This window comes from Macaca fascicularis, chromosome 13 (genome assembly GCF_037993035.2).
Source record: "Macaca fascicularis isolate 582-1 chromosome 13, T2T-MFA8v1.1".
NCBI lineage: Eukaryota > Metazoa > Chordata > Mammalia > Primates > Cercopithecidae > Macaca > Macaca fascicularis.
The window spans coordinates 15712643-15735520 of NC_088387.1; the positions used below are offsets into that span (position 1 = coordinate 15712643).

Consider the following 22878-nt stretch of genomic DNA (forward strand, 5'->3'; position numbering starts at 1 on the left):
GAGGCAATGGTCGCTTTGGTCTTTCTAGTGGACAGAGGATGCCTTGTAGACATTTCCCTAACTCCAAAGAGGGCACACTTTACCTGGTTCTCAGAAACAGCTCAGAAAGTTCCAGAGATACATGAATCACAATTCAGTGAAAATCCATGTGGATGGATTATGTATAAACCAGGGCAGGGACTAGGGGGAGGTAAGGGCACAGCATTGAAGGAGGCACTCATTGTCTTGCCCAGCCCTGGAGTCAGTGTCTCCTTACATTTTGCACCTTAGTTCCCTCATCCAAGTCCCAGTCTTGGTGAAAACCAAAGTTTTTGTTTCATTCATTTGTTTATTCATTCAATAAGTATATTAATCCAGTTGAATGAGTATATGGTGACAAACTATTCATTGAGCTCATACTATAGCGCATTCTGGTTAAAATATGTTCATTAAAAAATGGTACAGTTGGTCTTAGAGCTAGGCCCCAGTCGACACACTGGGAGGGTAGTTGATTTCTTCATTAAAGTAAAGAGAGAAAATCTGCTGTAAGAGAAGGGCAAATTAATCCTATTGACCACACACTCTATGATCCAATTTATATAAAATGTTCACAATAGACAAGTCTATAGACACAAAGTAGATTTTTGGTTTCTTAAAGCTGGACATGGGGGTAGGAAGAATGAGGCATGACTATTAATAAATATGGGGTTTCATTTTGGGGTGATGAAAATATTACAAAATTGATTGTGATGATGGTTGCACAACTAAAAACGCTGAACTGTACACTTGGGTGAAGTGCACGGTATGTGAATTTGATCTCAATAAAACTTATTTTTAAAAAAGCATATGGTAGTTCACAGTAGAGATTGCTTCCAGCTATCTAACCTAAGGAAAGGCTTCAAGGAAAAGATGGGTTTGAAGCTGAAGAATTTGACTCTGTGGAATCAGAGTAAGAATATTTTTTTAGAAATGGGATCTCACTATGTTGCCCAGGCTGGACTCAAATAACTGAGACTATAGGTGCACAGCAGTGTGCTAGGCTAAGAGTAAGAGCCCTTTGGCAGGGAGAACAACAAGAGTGAAGCAGGGAGGCAGGAATTTACAGGATGCATATAGGGGACAGTAAGTCATTCAGCTCACCTGGTGTGTGGGATCCACAGTGAGGATGGTGGTGTATTAAAGAAGGCCTTGAGCCAGGCATTCAGGAGGCTTGAGGTGGGAGGATCACTTGAGCTCAGGAGGTCAAGGCTGCAGTGAGCTATGATCATGCCTCTTCACTGAAGCCTGGGCAAAAGCGTGAGACCCTGCCTTATAAAAATAATAATTAATGAATTTAGAAGGTCTTGAATTCCAAGGGGAAGTATCCAGAATCTGAGCCATAAACAACCAAAGGATAGCCTGATCTGAGCTGAGCTTAATTTATATGCTGAAAGTATGAGAGACTAGTAGGGAAGAGACGAGAAATAAGGAGACCGCTGGAAGATTGTGCAACATCCCAGTTCATCTGCCACAAATGTGGAGGAAGTAGATACTAGCAGTGGTTACTAACTGCAAAATGTAAAGACTGTGGCCCGTGTAGATGGCAAAGGCAGGGAGATGCAGCATGCAGCGCAGCGTGGCACCAATAACTGGCAGACACCTTAGCAGACTTAGGGACTTCAACTGCAGAGAAAAGGTGAGGTTGCACTAAGAACTGTGAATCAGCCCTATGGGGCTGAAAATTGACAGCATTGGAATAAGTGGAACTGGGAAGACAGCAGAAGTAGAAAAATAAAGTTCAATTTATTTAAAAAAAATAAATTGGAAACAATGAGGAAGAAGTAGTGTTGGCAAAAAGCATTATGAGGTACAGGCTCAAGGAAGACAAGGAAAGCTTTGGCAAGAAGGGCAGATGGGGTGCAGAATTATGCTTCAATTCCAGAAAGGAAAGCACTGGGGTAGATACAAGGTTGGGGCTGGCAGAAGAGTAGCAGCTCAGAGATCATTAACACCTGATCCATTTAATTTCCTAGGTAACCAAAGACACCATGGAATATAATCTGCCTCTTCAAAAGTACACCTTTTGTACAATATGGCAAGGTATAAATAAGTACACACCTAAGCTCTAGACTTTTGTTCTATCCTCTCTGCATTTCAGTGTGGATGAATACAGTTTGGGAAGAAAGGAAAGAAGAACCAGCAGTTTTAAGCCCTTACTATGTGCTATGCAAAGTGTGTTCATTAACATTGTTGCTTTCAATCTTAAAGCATGGATTGAAGACAGGCAGTATTACCTACACTTCACAGATGCAGAAAGTAAATCTCAGGCTAAGGCGGGAGGAAAAGGGAGTTCACCAAATAAGCAGGAGCCTATCTGAAGCCTGATGCATCTGGTCCTAGAGCCAGCTTTCCATTTCCCCCCAGCCTCCACCTGTTTAAGCTTCTAGACCAGCAGGAGGAGGGAGGGGTCAAAGCAGCTGAGGGCCAGGAGAGATGTGAAAAACTCTAGGTGGAGACAAAGGGGAGGGCAGAGTGTGCCCTCAGTTCGTGTGCACTGGAGGGAGCTGATATTTGCACAGTAGTCAGGGTCACATGAGTGATCATGGTACAGCGAGAAGTTCTCCCTCCCAGGGCCAGGTCACAGGGTTTGTTTCTGTTCAATCCGGATTCTTCCAGTAAAAGCTTCAACTTTCCACAGTGAAGCTGAGAGCCTCCCAAAGTGCTGGCTACCTGCTGAGCGCCCCTGTAACTCTGACACAGTAGTAATTTGAGCCTCTGCAATTGCCGTCTGCTTCCTGTGAAAGTCCCTTCCGTGCCCACTGACCCTTGAGTGGGCCTTTGAGCTGTTGACGTTCAGCTGGAACTTGAAGGTAAGAATACAGCTTAAAAGAAATTCTGTACCTAACTCGTTAATTGATTTTTTTTAACCTTTAGCCACATAGGTGTGACTTTATAGATGCATTTACTCAAACCAGAAAAGATCCTAAGAATCTGATAAAATAATATAAAAGAGCTTTGTAACCAAAAGCCTCCAGCCTAAAAATTCAGACCTAGATTCAGGACCCCAGGCAATCACCTCCAAAGGCTCTCTCCCCTATAATACTATCTCTGTCTTCCAACCCGATCTTTTCCCAGATACACTCTCTGTCGCATCCTCCTCCAGGGCCAGCTCAACTTCTCTGGCCAAGACTATTTCTTCTTCCATGAGAGTCCTCCTCTTATGCCAGCCATTGACCAAGACACATGCTGGGCCTGCAAGGGCCTGAACCAGATCCTGTGCTCCAGGGGTCCAGATTTATAAGCAAGTAACTATAGGACATGGAGTAAGAACTATAAAATTTTGCACACAAAATACTATAAGATCCCATGGAAAGGAGTGATTACTTCTGTTTACAGAGTCAGGGATGCCTTCACAAAGGAGGCCATAGTGATCTGGCCTGATAGGATGAAAAGGTTCATGCTGGCTGCTCAAGGGGAAATGTGTGTGTCTAAATGCCTGATTCTTCAAGGACAGGAACCATGTGCTGATGTGGCCCAGCAATGAGGGGCTTGGGGAGGGTGAGAAGGACTTGGGACTTCTCCTGTGGGAACCAGCAGATCCCTCTGCTCCCACTGCACTACCCAGCTGCCCCAATCTCTTGCCGCATCTCCTTCTCCCAGCTTTAGCCAGGTTCTATCACTCCCCGTGCAGGCCTCCAACAAGGGCAATACAGTGGGATCCATAGTACACTGGACAGCCAAGCCCTTAACTGCCCTAGTCCTCAGCAGCAGGCGCCCTTCTGCACACACTCACAGCCATGCCCATGCCCTCGGTCATCAGCTACCTGCCCAGAGCAACACCTACCACAGAGTTGGTCAATGTGTTGCATGAATGATTCTCAAGACATTATTTCCAGGCCAGAGCCCTAAGCTCACATGTATACCTGCCTACAGGTGTACATTGGGAAGTCCCACAAATACATCAGACTCAACCCCAGAATTGGACTCACCATTCCCCTCACCCCCACCCTATGGAGAAACTTCTCACTGTGTCCTTACATGGTCTTTCCTCTATGTGCACACATCCCTGGTGTTGCCTTGTGTGTCCTAATCTCCTCTCATTACAAGGACACCAAATAGGAATGGGTCTCATCCTAGTGGCCTCATTTTAACTTAATCACCTCCTCAAAGACATTATCTCCAAATACAGCCACATGCTAACATACTATGGATTAAGACTTCAACATACGAACTTAGAGAGACACAATTCAAACCATGATAACATCCGTCTTAGTTCATTTTGTGTTGCTATAACCAAATACCTGAGGCTAGGTAATTTATAAATATAAGAGGTTTATTTTGAATCATGATTCTGATGGCTGAAAAGTCCAAGAGCATGGTGCTGGCATCTGCTCAGCTTCCGGTGAGAGCCATGCTGCATCAAGACGTGGTGAAGAAATAGAAAGGCAAGTGAGCATGTGCAAAGGGACCAAACTCACCCACTTCTGGGAGATGGCATTAATCTGCTCATGTGGAATCCACCCTTATGGCCCAAACACCTCTCACGAGACCCCATCTCCCAGCACTGCCATACTGGCAGTTAAACCTCAACAGAGAGTTTTGGTGGGGACTAACCACATCCAAACCACAGCAGTATCCAAAAAGTATAAAATTTTGTAATTTTACATTTATATATATATACTTTTTGTTCATAACTATGTATAAATAGTTTTCTATAACTATGACTGCCATAACAAATTATCAAAAATTTAGCAGCTTAAAACAACACAAGTTTATCCAAACAGGTGTCTCTGCGTAAAATCAAGGTGTTGGCAGGGCTGTGTTCCCTTCTGGAGGCTCTGAAGAAGAATCCCTTCCAAGCTCATTCTGGTTGTTGGCAGAATTCAGATTCATGTGGCTGTAGGACAGAGGTCCCATTTGCCTGTTGATTGAGGTTCATTCTCAGCCTCTGGAGGCCATGCTTTGTCTTGTGTTCCCCTTTGTCTCTAAGCCATCAATGGCAAGTTGAGTCCTTCTCATGTTTCCAAACTCTCCAGTCACTTCTTCTACCACATGACTCTCTGACTGGTTCCTCTGCACCCTTGCCCACTTTTAAGTGCCCTTGTGGTCACATTAGGCCCACCTGGATAATACAGGACATGCTCATGGCCTTAAGGTTCTTCTCTTTTTTTTGTAAGACGGAATCTCGCTTTGTCGCCCTCCACCTCCCGGGTTCACGTCATTCTCCTGCCTCAGCCTCCCAAGTAGCTGGGACTACAGGCATGAGCCACCACGCCCAGCCTGCCTTAAGCTTCTTAACCTAAATTCCACATGCAAAGCCCTTTGCCACACAATGTAATGTATTAGGAATTAGGACGTGGACATCTGTAGGGCCATTATTCTGCCTACAACAATATACATTTGAAAAAGACAGAAATACAACTCTGTGTGATAGATGTTTTCCTTGTATATTTGGACTTTTTCCAAATTTTCTGCAATGTATGCCTTTAAATTCACAATTTAAAAAAAGAGGCAATTTTTAAAGAAGGAATATAGGATTTGTATACAGATGTTGGCTGTGATCCTGGGCAAGTTATGATTGTGTAACTCTCAGCTTCCTCACATTTATGAGGGTGATAATTATTCCTTCCTAATAAAATTGTCATATGAATTAAGAGAGAAAAAGAAAAGTCCATGAAGGACCTAACATAGAAGGCCTGCAAGAAATGTTTGTTCTTATCCCTCCTCTTCTGAATTTGATCACACCGTAATCTCAGGAGTACTGTCCAAACTCCACCTTCTTTGATGTATTATAAATACAGCTGCTTTTCATATTTGAAATTTTTCAGAAATAATTTGCCTTTCATTTTCCGAAAATTGTCTTCATCTTAAAGGGCTCAGCTCAATCTGGAGGCAGAAGCCACCACGAAAACTGGCCTCGCTAATCTGGGCACCTGGTTTTCTCATCCATTCCATGAAGCAGCTGGGCCAGATTATTTTATTCAACCTCTAGCAAGCATGTACTGTTACATTTTCTGTAAGGACCCTTTCAGCTCTGAAGTTCTATTACTCATATTCAGCAAAAGTTAAAATAAATTAATGTATACAAGGCACTCAGCCCAGCGATGGTAAATTGAAGTGTTTGATAAATGTTAGCTTTTAACTACTATTTCCTTAGTAATAGTAGTAATAAATGTCTTCTGGAACCCCAGTAGCCAGTTATCCTTGAGTAATAGTGGCTTACTTCTTCAGCTTTCTCCTTTTGGTGCATTTAAAAGTCTTCCCTCAATATAACAATGACAAAACACACACACACACACACACACACAATGCAAAACTGGGCAAAGGAGATATTTCTCCTACAAATGGCCAATAAGCACATGAAAAGATGCTCAACATCATTAATCATTAGGGAAATGTGAATCAAAACCCCAATGAGCTATTTATCACCCCACACCCATTAGGATGGCTATTATCAAAAACAAAAAAACAAACAAACAACACAGGAAACGAGTGTTAATGACAATTTGGAAAAACTGGAACACTTATGCACTGCTTGTAAAATTTAAAATGGTGCAGCTGCTATGGAAGATGCTGTAACATTTTCTCAAAATATTAAACATAGAATTACCAGATGATCTGGCAATCTCTCTTCTGAGTATATACCAAAAAGAACTGAAAGCAATAATTCAAAGAGATATTTGTACATCGATGTTCACAGAGACCTAATTCACGACAGCCAAAAGTTTCCATCAACAGATGAATGGATAAACAAAATATAAGCTGGGCATGGTGGCTCACGCCTGTAATCCCAACACTTTGGGAAGTCAAGGTGGGTGGATCACCTGAAGTCAGGAGTTCAAGACCAGCCTGGCCAACATGGCAAAACTCTGTCTCTACTAAAATTACAAAAATTAGCCAGGCATGGTGGTGGGCACCTGTAATCCTAGCCACTCAGGAGGCTGAGGCTTGAGAATCGCTTGAACCCTGGAGGCAGAGGTTGCAGTGAGCCAAGATCATGCCATTGCACTCCAGCCTGGGCAACAGAGTTGGACTCTGTCTCAAAAAATAAAAATGGTATATACCTACAGTGAACTAAGGAAGGAAATCCTATCACATGCTACAACACAGATGAGCCTTGAAGAGATTAAATCAAGTTTGCAATTAAGCATAAGATTAAGCTTAATTAATAAGACATTCACAAAAGGACAGATATTATGTGATTCCACCTAAATAAGGTATATAGAGTCCATAGAGAAATAGAGTAAAATGGTGGTTGCCAGGAGCTGAGGGAGGGGGAACGGGAAGTTATTGTTTAATGGATACAGAGTTTCTGTCTGGGAAGATGAAAAAAATTCTGGAAAAGGATGGTTATAATGATTGCACAACAATGTGAATGTACTTAATGCCTCTGAACTGTATGCCTAAAGACAGTTAAAATGATCAATTTTGTATTAAGTGTATTTTACCACAACTTCTTTAAAAATCTCCTCTATTCTTTTCCCATAGGGACCCCCAACGCTGAGACACTATGGCCCTGACCTCAGAGTTGGGGAAACAGATAAAACTGAAAGAGGTGGAGGGGACCCTCCTGCAGTCTGCAACTGTGGACAACTGGAGCCAAATCCAGAGCTTCGAGGCCAAACCAGATGATCTCCTCATCTGCACCTACCCTAAAGCAGGTGACTGCAGGGCAGGAGGGACAGCAAAGACCTGCTGAGCCAGCACCGGTTTGTAACTTAAGTTAGAATTCCTCTTGAGAGGAAACCTGCTCCTTCTTATTGTTCCACAGTGGGGTTCAGAGCTCAGGACTCATGCAGGATGCCTGATATCCCTGGGGTTTCCAGGAAAGCTGCTGTGCTCTGCCATGCACTGGTCCTGGGTTGGGGGAGCCTTGCCTGTGCTGCTCCACTCCCTACAGAGATCCAAAGTCCATCCATCCCTCATGGACTTCCATCACTCATGGCTAACAGGATCCTGACCCGAGGGGAGGTTTATGCAAACACCAAGCTCTACATCTCCTTTGTTTACTCGGGACTCTTCAGGGAAGATTGTCTAACAGCTTTCTCCTTCTCACCCTTCCTTTCTGAGCCTCAGGGACAACATGGATTCAGGAAATTGTGGATATGATTGAACAGAATGGGGACGTGGAGAAGTGCCAGCGAGCCATCATCCAACACCGCCATCCTTTCATTGAGTGGGCTCGGCCACCCCAACCTTCTGGTGAGAGCACCTCCCTCTTTCTTTCTTCCTGCTTTCTTTCACTCTCTCTTCTGTTTTCCCCTGTCTTTTCTCACTTTTCTCTTCTCTCCTCTCTCTCTCTCCCCCCCCTTCCTCTTCTCTCTCTCCCTCCCTCTCTCCTTCCTCTTCTCTTTCTCTTTCTCTCTCATTTTCACTGTCATATGTTTCTTCCTTTTATCTTCCTCTCATCTTCTGTCTACATATTATTTAAGATTTTTTGCCAAAAGTGAATCACCAAGTGAAAAGGGTGTGCGCTAGGGTCAGATTCTGCCTTGTTTTCTTCTTAAGCCCTCCCTCTGATCATGTGCAACTGTAGAACATACTGAAGATGTGAGAAACTGTAAGCCATTTATTCCCTCTTCTCTCTGTACCCCAACCTGATAAAGCCCAGTGCAACCAGGAGAGTATCCAAGAATCAATAATTCACACACACATACACACACACACACACACACACACACACACACACACACACGCCATTGCATTTGGAACCAATTATTTCTATTCAATAGAGAAGACTTTTCAGGTAATGCTCAACCTGGAAGTGTTTCTCTTCACATCAAAAAATAAAGGAAGCTAAAAAATATAACCAGAAGGCTATATTTCAGGTAACTAGAGCTGCTGGAACTATTTTGCAAAACAAGGATAGGAGGAAGGCCTACTTCCCTAAGTTGCAGCATTGCAGAGATCCATGTGATAGGAAACTGGAAGCACAGTAGCTGAAGCTATGAAAACGTAGTCAATGCAGCTCTAGCATGAAGTCTAGACTTGGAGCAACTGTAGACAGAGGTCCGATAAATCTCTAAAAATGTCCTGAGATAGAAAGTCCCTGATCTGATGCATACAAGACACTTGTAACCTGTACAAGGAGGTGTCTCCAAGTCAGAATAGCCTTAAAGGATTTTGCTCTCCCCTATGATCCTACCATCCAGCCCCTGTGGCTCCTCTGGCTCTCAAAGAGGAGACAATGGTCACTAGGTAGGTAACCACTGGCTTTGTAACCCAGTGCCCTGCTCTGAACTACCTGTGGGGCTCTGACCCCATAAACAGGCCAGACTCTGCCTGCTTAACCACAGTCTCACTCCATGTGCCATCAGGGCCTGCTGTTTTGTGTGTGTCTAGTCTTCTGCTCCTTGAGCAGCAGGATGGTATAATAGTTAAGGTCTACCAGGGTTTAAATCCTGACTCCATCACTTACCTCACGACGTTTAAATCTTGACTCTGTCACTCACCTCACAATGTTTACATAACCTCTCTGTGTTACAGTTTCCTTAGCTGCAAAGTGTGGATAGAATCAAGGCCTATCTCAAAGAGTTGTTGTGAGCATTAACAAATCCAATACAGGTAAAAAGCCTGAAGCATTGCCTGACACTCAGAGGATACTATCTACATGTTAGGTATCTTTACTAACCACCTCCCTAGGCCCCATGACCCCATGTGTTCCCTAATTATCTAAGACCAGCATTTTTTGTTTATTTAAAGATGGAGACTAGCTCTGTCACCCAGGCTGGAGTGCAGTGGTGCCATCATAGGTCACTGCAACCTGGAACTCCTGGGCTTAGGCAATCTTCCCACCTCAGACTCCTGAGTAGCTGGGACTACAGGTGAACACTGCCACACCTGGCAAATTTTTTAATTGTTTGTAGAGATAGGGTTTCATTATGTTTCCTAGATTGGTCTCAAACATCTGGCTTCAACCAATCCTCCTGCCTTGGCCTTCCAAGCCACTGGGATCACAAACATGAGCCACCAGACCCAGCCCAAGAACAGCTTTTGATCTTTGTTCTGCCTCCTGCCCCTGCTGCTGCCCAATGTCTTACCTCTGACAATGTGAGAGATTAAAGAAAGAGGAGAGGCCTAAGCAAGATTTCTAATGAAGTATTCTTAGCAGTAGAGAGCAGAGTGTTCAATCACTAAATCAGCATAAAAACCAGGATAGAGCTATAGAATCCGGAGAAAGAATGGTAATCAATCAGCCAGCGTGGCATGTTCTACAAAGGAATCCTGGCCTCTTTATGAACGAGGGTGCCCTGTGTGAGAGTAACAAACGGTCTCAGCCTTTATAATCTGCCCGGCCACCGACAGCTGAATGCTGGCTGGAGACTCAGCTGTGCAGTGGTTGGTTGGTTGGTTGTTTGTTTGAGACGAAGTCTGGCTCTATTGCCCAGGCTGGAGTGCAATGGCGTGGTCTCGGCCCACTGCAACCTCTGCCTCCTGGGTTCAAGCAATTCTCCTGCCTCAGCCTCCCGAGTAGCTGGAATTACAGGCACCTGCCAGCGTGCCTGGCTAATTTTTGGTATTTTTAGTAGAGTTGGGGGGTTTCACCATGTTGGCCAGGCTGGTCTCGAACTCCTAACCTCGTGGTCCACCCGCCTCGGCCTCCCAAAGCGTTGAGATTATAGGCATGAGCCACTGCACCCGGCCAGTGGCTTTCTTTCACAGCAGATAATCCCTGCCAGCCGAGGTGAGGAGCACCACTGGGAGGAGACCAGGTGCTGATGTAGACTCATGGCTGTTGGCCAAAGGTCTCAACCACCCTTGGAGCATTCTGGAGTGGTCAGGCACTACTGGACAATGGATGAGCTTGTGCTCTGCATGGTCAGTCTCCCTTCCAGGCCCCCCTTCTGCTCCTCCATCAACTCCCAGCCTCACAGACGTTCTGTGACAAAAGGGATTACATCTGTGACCCACAAAGAATTGGTTTGGAAAGACTTTGAAAAGACCTGTGTGCATGTGTGTGCATGCATGCGTGTGTGTGAACTGTATATAGGTGAAATCTAGGAATGATCCACTCCATTTCAGCAAACATCTATGCTCAAGGGCCTATGCTGCTCATAAGACTTCACACCTACTTGCCCTCAATAAGTTATGGTCCCATGGAAGAAACCAATGCAGATGATGTAACAACAAGCATGAAGCGCTATTGGCAGGGTGAGGGGAACATGGCCAAAGAATAGTTCCTGGAGGTGACAACTGAAATGATAAACTGCTGTCATTACTAATTTTCTGCCTCTGTCTCCTGCCAGACCACAAACTCTGATGGCAAGAAACAAGTTCTGTTTGACTTTGTACTCCCATGGGGCCGTTTCTACAGTATTGGCTGAATTGATTTATCCCACACAGTCACATGCAATTTGGCTCAAATCCCAAGGCTAAAATCTTAGTGCAGCTGATGAAGGCCAAAAATGACCTCGTTTGCTCCCCTTCTTTCCTGCTAGTGGGCTTGGGAATGGGCCCTGCAGCCTGGGCTGTGTCATGCATACTCTCCATGCTGTGCTTCTCCACCCTGAGTCTGAGCAACTATCATGGTGTTCCTGGTGGGTGAGGCAACCCCATGGGGCTTTTCCGAATCACTGATGAGAGGTGGGGCAAGGGTGTGGTGGGACAGAATATACAATGTACCTATGTTCGTAAAAGAAAACACTGGTCAACTGCTTTATGTAAAGCCTCAGCTCCACAGTATCTCTCTCCTGTAGGGGTTTTTTGGCAGAAAAATGTGGAGCTGGAGCTGGGCTGAGTCCACCAACAGGGCTGGATCAGGAGTAGGAGCGGGGTTTCTTGCTTGTCATAGGCAGGAAGGATGACTGTGAGCCATCAGAGGACCATAATGACTGAGTACAGATTTCCTAATTAGAGGACTGGGTCTCTTTTAGGCATTAAGTGGTTACTGCCCACAGGACATTAAATCAGGTGTAACAGGAAAGAGGAGAGCCACCAGTACCAGGAAGGAAATCAAGCGGCCTGCAGATCTCACTTTCTGGCAGATTCCCTGAATTTGCTCCCCAGCTTGGGACTGAGAGTCCAACTCCACCCATAACCTTCCCTTCTGTCCTCTATGTCTGCTAAGGTTTCTTATAGTTTTCATCTCTGTGTTTCTCTACATTGTGCTTCTTTAGCTCTGCTACTGTTTTTCTTTTCAGCTATGTATGTTCTGCTATTTAACCCTACTCATTGTAGGTTTTCATGTCCAAACACTTTATAAATCTTCCCAGTCTTTTTAGTAATCTCTTGTTTCCTTGATCATGTTTTCAACTTTCTCTTGCATTCCTCTGCACTTTTTTATGAGACAGGGTCTTACTCTGTCACCCAGGCTAGAGTGCAGTCGTGCAATCACAGCTCACTGCAGCCTCAATCTCTCGAGCTCAAACAATCCTCCCATCTCAGCCTCCTGAGTAAGTAGCTGGGACTATAGGTGTGTATCACCATGCCCAGCTAATTTTGGTATTTTTTTTTTTTTAGAGACAAGATTTCACTGTGTTGCCCAGGTTGGTCTCGAACTCCTGAGCTCAAGCAATCCACCTGCCTCAACCTCCCAAAGCACCAAAATTACAGACGTGAGCCACTGCACCTGGTCTTCTTTGCATATTGTAAACATAGTTATTTATATTCTCTATCAGGTACCCAATAATGGAGGTCACTAAGGGTTTAGTTCTTCCACCTGTTTTTTTCTGCTCTTGTTCATAAGGCTTTTCCCTCATTTGTTTTGTAATTTTGTATAAAAAGTTTTTTTCTCCCTCTCTTGATCTCACACCTACATTGGAACATTTCCAATCTACAATAGTTTAAGTTAACTTCTGGTCCATGCATGTAGTATGAAAACAGGATTGTGGTTATGAGTTCTCAAGAAAGCCTCTTTTTCTGCACCCAGAGGTGAGGCAAGGAAATTACTTCACCTCTCTTTGTCAGTAGATGGTGTTTTTCTCTCTCACCTTTCACTGACATAGCAGGCATTTGAGTTTCTCCTGCTAATGCATGGGTCTCTGTTCCTAATCTGTGCCTCACTAAAGCCCAGGCCTACCAGCCTCCTCCCTGAGCAGGAGTCACTGAACTGAGGACTGGGTGTCCGGTGGGTGAACCCACTCCGGGCAGCTGTCATCAAAGCCTTTGCCCACTTCTCCATCTTGCAGCTCCCTCCCTCTTCACTTGGGTCCCTGGAGGCTCCCCTGATTTTCTTATGAGCCTGATTCTGCACTTAAATGAGTGTTTGGTGTTTTCATCAGAATCTGCAGGTGTGTGATTAACAGGAAAGATCTTCATAATGTTCATGCCACCATATCACCAGCACTGAAAGTACTTGGAGAGACCCTTGAAGAGTGAGCGGGACTGACCAGATGCATAGAGATGAGGGCTGGAGGGAGGCACAGGGGCCTGGGGCAGCAGGACCAGATGTGTAGAGACAGGGCTGGAGGGAGGCACAGGGGCCTGGGGCAGCAGGACCAGATGTGTAGAGACAGGGCTGGAGGGAGGCACAGGGGCCTGGGGCGGCAGGACCAGATGTGTAGAGATGAGGGCTGGAGGGAGGCACAGGGACCTGGGGCGGCAGGACCAGATGTGTAGAGACGAGGGCTGGAGGGAGGCACAGGGGCCTGGGGCAGCAGGACCAGATGTGTAGAGACGAGGGCTGGAGGGAGGCACAGGGGCCTGGGGCGGCAGGACCAGATGTGTAGAGATGAGGGCTGGAGGGAGGCACAGGGGCCTGGGGCAGCAGGACCAGATGTGTAGAGACGAGGGCTGGAGGGAGGCACAGGGGCCTGGGGCAACAGGACCAGGGCACGTGAAAGGACCGAGTGTGAGCTGGCGTAGAGGTGGAGCTGAGGAAACAGACTAGAGGCAGGACAGCTTTGCAGGTCTTCTAAGGAATACGGACTTCAAAAACAGCTAAAGGTGGTTTTCCAACTTTTCTTTTTAGTGCCCAAACACTTTTTTATTTAACAAAAATTACCATGACTACATGATCCAGCAATTCCTCTTCTGGGAATATATCCCAAAGAAATAAAAACATGGTCTCAAACAGATACCTGTACACCCACATTCAAAATCACATCATTCACAATAGCCCAAAGGTGGAAACAACCCAAGTGGCCACCAGTGAACGAATTGAGAAACAAGATGTGGATTCACACACAATGGAACAGTATTCGGTCTTAGGAAGGAGATCCTCAGCACTAACTTGACCCAGCTCCTCTGATGTGATTTGCATGAGCCTCTGATTCCCACACCAGAGTGGAAGCTCCTTAGGGAAAAGGTCTGTGTTTTTCTCGTCTTTGTTGCCTTTTCCCCCTAACCTCAGCTTAACACCACGATTGCACAAAGTGCTCATTAAGGCTTTAAGATGAGAGAGTAGAAATCATGACTCACAGGCCAGCAAGTATATATGTTTTTAGAAATGAAACAAGTGATTGCAAACAGGCCAGGTACACGAGACAGCCTGCTGCAGACACATGGGGGTTATCTCTGGCTGGCAGGAAGGTGTGGGAGGCCTCTGCTCTCTGGTCCTAGCTGACTGTGCCTCAGCAAGACATCACCTGCCCTTTCTCAGCTTCTATCACCTCATCCTTAAAGTGACAGAGTAAATTAACTCTAAGGCCCCATCCAGGACTGAAGCTGTGTGATTCCACAAAAATGAAAATTAATAATCCCATTGTAAAATCCCAAAAGAAAGTCAAGAGACTAGCAGAAAGATAGATGGGTGATGGGATATCCTGGACAGAGCCTGGATCATGAGGTCCCCGGGTAGTGCTTGTACTACACAGATGTTTCCTCTTGAACTATTTTAAAGGTGTGGAAAAAGCCAAAGCAACGCCCTCTCCACGGATACTAAAGACTCACCTTTCCACTCAGCTGCTGCCGCCATCTTTCTGGGAAAACAACTGCAAGGTAAGATACCAACAGCTCCCTGTGACAGAAGGGAGAGTAAGCCAACCAAAGCGAGTCCTGCGGACCCCAACGCAGAACATTCGTCATCACCTTTGCCTCTCCACTGTCTCTGATGCTTACCAGCAAACAAAAAAGTAAAGTTCTAGACTCAGCAGGACATTCACCTGAACAGTTTCAAATAGGACATGAAGGCAGGAGCCAGACTACATATTTGGAGGAAACTAGAGAAATGAGGAGGCAGTGAGTGCAGTAAGTGTAGCTGTGAAATGAAGGGGAGAAGATGGTGATCCCAGGCTGCAGGCCATGGGGAGGCGCTCTAACAGACCAGGGAGGGAAGAATGAGAGGAAAAGAGCTAAAGATCTCCCCAAACTGTAAACAGATGAACAGACAGAGCAATGCTCTTGAGGACACCCCACCTCAGCCTCTGGTAGACTCTGAGTTCCTTGTTTTATTTATTCTGTGACTTTATCTGTATGCACCACAGTGCCTAATAAGCTCCTGGCATGTAGAGGGCATTAGACACGTGCTTTTTGCATAAATACAGAAGCGGCTGTGGAGCAAGTAGAGTCAAGGGTGCAAACTGAGCTGCCAGCCTTGGTGAGAAAGTGGGGCACTGTTTTCTTAAAGGCAGGAAGGAAGGGGAAAGAAGGGCTAAGAAAGATAGTTTCTGGGGGACTGGAGTGAAGTTGGAGGACTCACATCAAATGACTTCAGTCTTTTCAGTAATGTTGGATAAGGGGACAAAAACTTCCATTTCCAGAACTATGGCAAACTAGGTATTCTGAACCCCTGAAGCACTTATATGTAAAACATCCAGGATTACTGCATTTAAAAAATCACAAGTTTCCTTTTAAATGCATAACTGAGATTAAAATAAAGTCCCTAGGTTTATAAACTGCAGAGGGAACTGAAACTCAAGTTGAGACTGGGACTCTCCTGGGGAAATTTGATGACCTGGATAATCCAACAACTTGAGTTTTAATGGCTGCACAGTGACAGGGTCAAAGCCCAGGGCACAAGGAAGCAGAAGAATAAAGAGCCAAAGCCGGGACTGCTGAAGGGCTACATCCTCAATGGATGGGTGGAGGAGGCAGAGGAAGACCTTGGGGAACCACTCCGCCTCGACCTAGGCTCTCAGCTCCCTTGAGAATGTGTAGCCACAGGTTTCCTCTCTCAGGGTTTGAAATTCAAAATTTCCCTCCTTGCATTGTCCAAGAAACTACAGGCAGAGAAATTACACAAGGTAGTCCCCACAGCCAGTGTTCCCAGGTCCTCTCTGGAGGGACACAGCCGCAACTCAGACCCCCATAGGATCCCCACTTGAGCTCACCATCCCACATTACAAACTACACAAAAGAACAAGCCACCATGAGACACAGTCGTCAGAAAGAACCTGTGGAAGAGTCAGACCTCAGGAACTTCAGACAATATAATGATCAGTTGTAGAAATAAAAGAAGGTTCAAGTTGTGTGAATCAATGAAAGAGTGAATCAAAAATAAAAAAGAAATAAGATGCTACTTTCAGACACAGAATTATTAAGTGAATAAATGGAATTTCTATAACAAAAAAATATAAGATCATGGAAATTAAAAACTCAAGCGTAGGTTAAAGTGCAGAACAGCTGCACAGAGAATTAGTGAACTCAGACAGGAAGGTTTGAGGGTAAAGGTTTGAGGCGAGAAGAGAGACCTGTGGCTAGAGCTAAGAGCCAAGAGATGGAGCACGGGAGGGATTAATAAAAGGATTACCAAGCAGCAATGAAGAGGAAGAAAACTGAGGATAAAAAATTTAGAAACTCGGGGAATTTTTTAAATCAACATTTCTTGAAACCTTCTTTACTGGTGCTTGGCAGCTTGGTAAGTTGGAGAAGAGAAGATGGGCAGTAGGACTTAGTAGACAGTCATAGAGTCAGTGCTTTCAGGAGAAGTGTTTCTCAACCTTAGCACTTGCTCTAAAGGGCCTGGGACTTGATATAATCAGGCATGACAAGACACGCAGGTACAGTGGTGACTGTCACAAGGAAGAAGTGTATCCTCGCAGATCCCTACAACGGGAGGCATGGCATGTCATACAGAGCCTCACAGGGAAGCAACGGGATAGGTCAGGAGGCAGAGAGAGTGAGTAGGAGACATGGGCAAGAGCCTTGATGTGGTTTCTTTGGGAAGGAACAGATGAGACAGGGTAAGGAGGCTTGGGATTGGCCAGTTTGAACCATTGCAGCAGGCTTTCAGCCACAGGGGCTGGGCCTAGTCATCTGGTATCTGACCCTGGGGTGATCAGGGCAGGTGAATAGTGGCCCAGTGTGTAAGAGCCCAGCAGTGGAGGTGTTGGGGGTGTAGGTTCTAGGGTATTGTAGGCAGTTCCTCCAGAGTCAGCAAAACCCTAGGATGTCAAAGTATCAGATGCAGAATATAAAAGACATAATTAATACAGCACTCCTGACATTTGGGGCAGATTTTTCTTTCTTGTGGGTGGGAGCAGGGGGACCCTTCTGTGTATTGTAGAATATTGAACAGCATCCTTGGCCCCTGCATGGATGCCGGTAGCACCACCACTCCAAGTTGTGAAACCAAAAATGTCTCCAGACATTGCCAAATGTCCCCGTAGTGGACACAACCATCCCATCATCCCCAGTTGAGAACCACTTAAAAGCGAATGAATGAAAAAGCACAGCATTGAAATAGCTGCTCATAGATCTGAGATGTGTAATCAAGAGGCCCATTGGGGATTGACGCTATTAAAATGTGAACTGAGTACTGGATAAAAGGTCAGATTTGTTGGGAGGGTGGAGGGATGTGAAGTTGTGAGCAAAGTGGAACTTGAAGGGATGTTTGTAGGGGCAGAGCTGAAATGATTAGAGATGGAAATCATTCAAGCTGAGGAGGCCAGGAGAAAAATAGAAGCTATTTTCTTGCTCTGTGACTCAAACTCTTAAACATGAAGCTTCTGTGCATCTTTGGGAGGGTGCGAGAGGGGTCATCAGTTTACGCTGATACTGTGGAAGTCTCCTATTCACGTGGCAGGTCATAGTTTATAGAGAAAGATTTTGCTCTTGATACCAAAGGGGCAATCAGGCAATCTAATCCTCAACAATCCCTAATTGATTAGCTAATTAAAAGGACTGAGTTTGAAGTAGAGAGCAGACTGATGATGAAGCAGAGACAGAAAAAGGAGAGAGGTCACAAGGCCAAGCACCACAACACTGAGCCAGAGTGCACAGCAACCTGCAGAATGGCTCCGCCTAAGGGAACTCTGTGAAAGTCCACTTTTTATACCATCTTTTACCCACCTCTTTTCTTACCCCGAAGTTCCTTTATGTAGCTCGAAATGCCAAAGACTGTATGGTTTCCTACTACCATTTCCAAAGGATGAACCACATGCTTCCTGACCCTGGTACCTGGGAAGAATATTTTGAAACCTTCATCAATGGAAAAGGTACAGGAACATCCTTCACACCCTTGCATTCTCACTCCAGCTAGGCTGGGTCTAGGGAATCACAGGTAGCCTTTTATCCCCTAGAATGCCTGCACCTCATCAGGTGTGTCCTACCACAGACTGGGACTGGGCAAAGCAAGCTGGCCACTTTCTAAGTATATGCCCACAGCCCTCAGCAAACATCTTCCACCTGATTCAAAGCCTTTAATTAGCGTCATCCTCTTCCAAGGGGTGTCCTTGTCCCTATGTGATTGCACATAATAGACAGGAAGCCACTTTAGGGAAGATGTTGGGGCAAGTAACTCCAAGGCTGTCCCCATCTACATCACCCTCAAAATCAAACAGATCAGAACTCTTACAACATATCTAACCCAGAATTTGCGTTTTCTCTCTCTAACTCACAGGAAAATCCCTAACACTCACAAGGCTTTGTACGATGCCTACATAGACCATTCTGTTTCTTGTGTCTATTTCAGTGGTTTGGGGTTCCTGGTTTGACCATGTGAAAGGATGGTGGGAGATGAAAGACAGACACCAGATTCTCTTCCTCTTCTATGAGGACATAAAGAGGGTGAGTGAAGGCTCTGCAGAAGAACCATTTTAAAGTGGTTCTTCAGGTGCTGAGAAATTCAAAGTTGTTTCAAAGGACATCCCAGAGAATTGTAGTATTTTTTTCTGATACTCTCAGCCATTCCAGTCCAATGTTACCCTTGCCACAGGACCCAAAGCATGAAATTCGGAAGGTGATGCACTTCATGGGAAAGAACTTGGATGAAACAGTGCTAGATAAAATTGTCCAGGAGACGTCGTTTGAGAAAATGAAAGAAAATCCCATGACAAATCGTTCTACAGTTTCCAAATCTATCATGGACCAGTCAATTTCCTCCTTCATGAGAAAAGGTGTGTGGGGCCTCTTTTATCATACACTCAGATTGTCTCATAACATCCTGCCTGCCTCTTAGCATACAATATTGAGTTTTATTAATTCTAAAACAATGTACTTCAACTATTCCCAATATGTGTTTCAAATAAAAGCAGGGATTTGATCCTGCTGTAAAAGAGAGCTTTCTAGGATATTGCTCCAGTATTTGGTTGCAAGGAACAGAGAGTCCCCCAAGCCAGCCCCAATGAAAGGGGCTTACTGTGAGGATTCACACTGGACAATAAAGGAAATGCAATCACATAGAAAACTAGGAAGAGGAGCCACCACTGGTCCAGACCTCCCAGGGGCCCCTGGTTCTCAGGGTCCAGGAATCAGCAGCAGGAGGGATGGGTCTTTGCTTCAACGCTCCACCACTTACAGGACTCGGCTGCTTTTCACGTATCTATTAGGCATGGCTTCCTCTGCTGACCAGCTTCCCGTCTCTCCACCCATCACAACTTTCTCCCTCTTTATAACTTCTGATGACTCAGTTTCTGCTCATAACTTGGTCTTGACCCTTGCCCAAACCTGCTCTACTTCATGAGTTTCAACAACTACTCTTGAGAACTGCCTCATCCTCAGTATTTCTTAGTTCCTCCCAAAGGAGGAATTCTAATTGGCCCATCTAGTATTTTTTAAGAAAAAAACTTTATCACTTTCTAATTTAAAAAGCAAAACATGTCATTGTTAAATATTAAATTGGGCTGGGCAGATTGATTCATGCCCATAATCCCACATCTTGGAAGGCCGAGGCATGAGGATTGCTTGAGGCTAGGAGTTCGAAAGTAGCCTGGGCAACACAGCAAGACCCCATCTCTACAAAAAAAATTAATTAGCTGGGTGTGGTGCTGCATCCCTGTATTCCCAGCTTCTCAGGAGGCTGAGGTGGGAGGATCACATGAGCTCAGGAGTTTGAGAATGCAGTGAGCTAGGACCTTGCCACTGTACTCCAGCCTGGGTGACAGAGCAAGACACCAGCTCTTCTTAAAAAATAAATTGGCTGGGCATGGTGGCTCATGCCTGTAATCCCAGCACTTTGGGAGGCCCAGGCAGGCAGATCATGAGGTCAAGAGATCGAGACCATCCTGGCCAACATGGTGAAACCCTGTCTCTACTAAAAATACAAAAATTAGCTGAGCATGGTGGTACACGCCTGTAGTCCCAGCTGTTCAGGAGGCTCAGGCAGGAGAATCACTTGAACCCAGGAGGCAGAGGTTGCAGTGAGCCAGGATCACGCCACCATACTCCAGCCTGGCAACAAAGCAAGACTTGTCTCCATAAATAAATACATACATACATACATACATACATACATAAAATCAATATAAAATTATATTTTTTAAAAGTCTCTCCACCAAAACTCCACCTCCAAGAAGTAACTACCAACAGTATGGGAAGTCCCTTTCTCTCTCATTTATAACATACACATTTTTTATTCACAACAGTGAAATCATGGTATACACACCACTTTGAAACATCTTTTCATCTTCCTCTTTGATTTTGCATGTGCTTGAATTTATGTTGTTGCATTTTCCAATCTACAACAGTGTTCCATACCAAACCAAACAAACCAAAAAAATTCTACCCCTTTTCTCTCTGGATAATCAGTGGTAATGATTTGTCAAGGTGCCCTTCTTCAGGCTCATACATAACCATCTTTCTATACACCCTACTTATTCAGACTCATACAGACACAAAGATATGTAACCATAATGAAAGCTTGCTCCCTAAAATGCAGAATGGGGTCATATTTTATACCTTTACTTATCAGGATATGAGAAACCCCTCTAGGGCAAGGCAGATAGACTCATACACCTCATTGATTTTTTGGTCCAATGTTATACAAAGCTAAGGATATGTCATAATTCATCCAACTATTCCCTTAATGATAGACACTATAATTATTGTTGTTTTCAATGTTTGTTTTTATGCATAATGTTAAAGTAAATATCTTTGTGCATAAATTATTATTTCCTGATGCTTTTATTTCTGTTGCATAATTTTCTGGAAGAGGCATTGGTGGGGAAAATAGTATTTCCCCTGTTTAAAATTAGTTTAAGTTGTTGTTTGGTGAAAAATAGTATCTCATTCATATTTTTCCAAAATTGTTTTTTATTGAGATATAATCAAAATACCAAAAATGCACAGATCTTAAGTATACGGTTCAACCCATTTTGATAAATGTATACACCCACACTACCAGCACCCCAATCAAGATAGGAAACATTTTCATCACCCCAGAAAGTTCCCTCTTGTGCCCCTTTTCAGTCAATGTCTACCTCCGGAGACAACCATTTTTCCTATTTCTGTTACTCTAGATTGATTTTGCCTGTTGCTGGACTTCACATAAATGGAATCTCACAGTATTTACTTTCTTGTGTCTGGTGTCTTTTGCTCAACATAATGTTTTGAGATTCCTCCATGTGGTTCTGTGTCTGTAGTTCATCCTTCTTTTATGTCTATGTAGTAATCCATCGGGTAAATACACTACAGGTGGGGCCAGGTCATGCAGGTCACTAGCTGCCTTGGGTCAGTTGTCCAGCTGACTTAGAAGTCCGTCCCCTGCACAGAGTCCCCTAGGACTGCTTCTTATTGAAGAGCTGCTCACGGACAGGTGTCCACTGAAGGGGGAGTTGGGTGAGTCAGGTACGTGGACAGGCCAGATTCAGAATGGGCACTACACCACTTTACTCAGGGACACCACGTCTTTCAATCAGAGAGTGACACTCATGTCTTGGCTCCCTTTTTCTAGGAACTGTGGGGGATTGGAAAAACCACTTCACTGTTGCCCAGAATGAGAGGTTTGATGAAATCTATAGAAAAAAGATGGAAGGAACCTCCATAAACTTCTGCATGGAACTCTGAGCAAGATGTAAACACAATTAAAAGATGGATGGCAAGAGTGCAAATACTATCTTCAATCCTTCAGTCCCAGCCAGAAGAATCTCTGAAAGCATATTGTGAATGTATAGGATGTAGTACAAACGATCTCTGTGATGATTAACAGTATGTCACTACTTCATTTTTAAAAAGGGATCATGTCTAATGCCCATTTTCCAAACTATTCTTTCCAAAGTAAGATATAAGATAGCTTAATAAACTAAGTAAAACATATGACTTGAATACAAAAGGATTGTTTCAATCTCCATTATTCTGGAAAGTGTGTCCTAGTCTCCCAGTCTATAATATCATACTACCTTGAATATAAGTCCAAATATTAGGCTATATCTATATTAATAACAAAATTTCTGGCATCTGTCCTGACCATTCAGGCACCTGCAGCCTGGTTTCAATCCTGGAGTTCTGTCTGGTCACTATCAGAAGGAACACTACACTTTGAGGGCAACCCTGGTGCAGCCAGTCCTGAGGAAACATGGCCTGAGTGCCCTCACGGGTGGGTGGGAATAAAATGGAAGTGCCCAGAGGAGATGTCAGAAGACCAAAACCTGATTAATAGTTCTAGTGGTAGGTCCTATAAGAAACAGAAAGCATGATGGTGGCCTTTTGGGAACCCAAGTTGTGTCCTGGTAAAAGCAGAAAGGTGGAGACAGGGTGACTGTCAACAATGTCAGCATGGGCATGGCTCCCAGGCATGGAGGTAACTGGGTCTTGGCTTCAATGCCACCCTTTTGGGATGCCCTAAACCAAGTGAGGTGTTCTTTTCCCTCGCTTCCCATATTTGTC

General features: G+C 44.6%; 1 protein-coding gene and 1 long non-coding RNA gene across 6 annotated transcripts in view; one reads left to right on the forward strand and one right to left on the reverse strand.

Moving 5' to 3' along the window:
- LOC135966776 (uncharacterized) overlaps positions 1-22878 on the reverse strand; it is a 407986-nt gene that overhangs the window by 177831 nt on the left and 207277 nt on the right. The window lies entirely within an intron of this gene.
- Positions 2653-22324, forward strand: LOC102145536 (sulfotransferase 1C2). Of its 3 annotated transcripts, none has more exons than XM_065526759.2 (8): positions 2653-2828; positions 7447-7619; positions 8029-8160; positions 14738-14835; positions 18146-18272; positions 18749-18843; positions 18992-19172; positions 21947-22324. In XM_065526759.2, the coding sequence occupies exons 2-8, from the start codon at positions 7469-7471 to the stop codon at positions 22057-22059; spliced, it is 897 nt and encodes a 298-aa protein (XP_065382831.1). In that variant the 5' UTR covers positions 2653-2828; positions 7447-7468; the 3' UTR covers positions 22060-22324. The 3 variants fall into 3 exon arrangements, with proteins under 3 accessions (XP_065382831.1, XP_005575262.1, XP_073867311.1); XM_005575205.4 differs by having other exon boundaries at positions 8035-8160; XM_074011210.1 differs by lacking the exons at positions 2653-2828; positions 7447-7619; positions 8029-8160 and adding an exon at positions 13433-14203.

Excerpts from the sequence above, each read along its gene's own strand:
- LOC102145536 (XM_065526759.2), top strand. The coding sequence starts at position 7,469 with ATGGCCCTGACCTCAGAGTTGGGGAAACAGATAAAACTGAAAGAGGTG. Across the intron at positions 7,620-8,028 it reads CTGCACCTACCCTAAAGCAG|CCTCAGGGACAACATGGATT; the intron begins GTGACTGCAGGG and ends TTCCTTTCTGAG. Across the intron at positions 18,844-18,991 it reads TCTATGAGGACATAAAGAGG|GACCCAAAGCATGAAATTCG; the intron begins GTGAGTGAAGGC and ends CCCTTGCCACAG.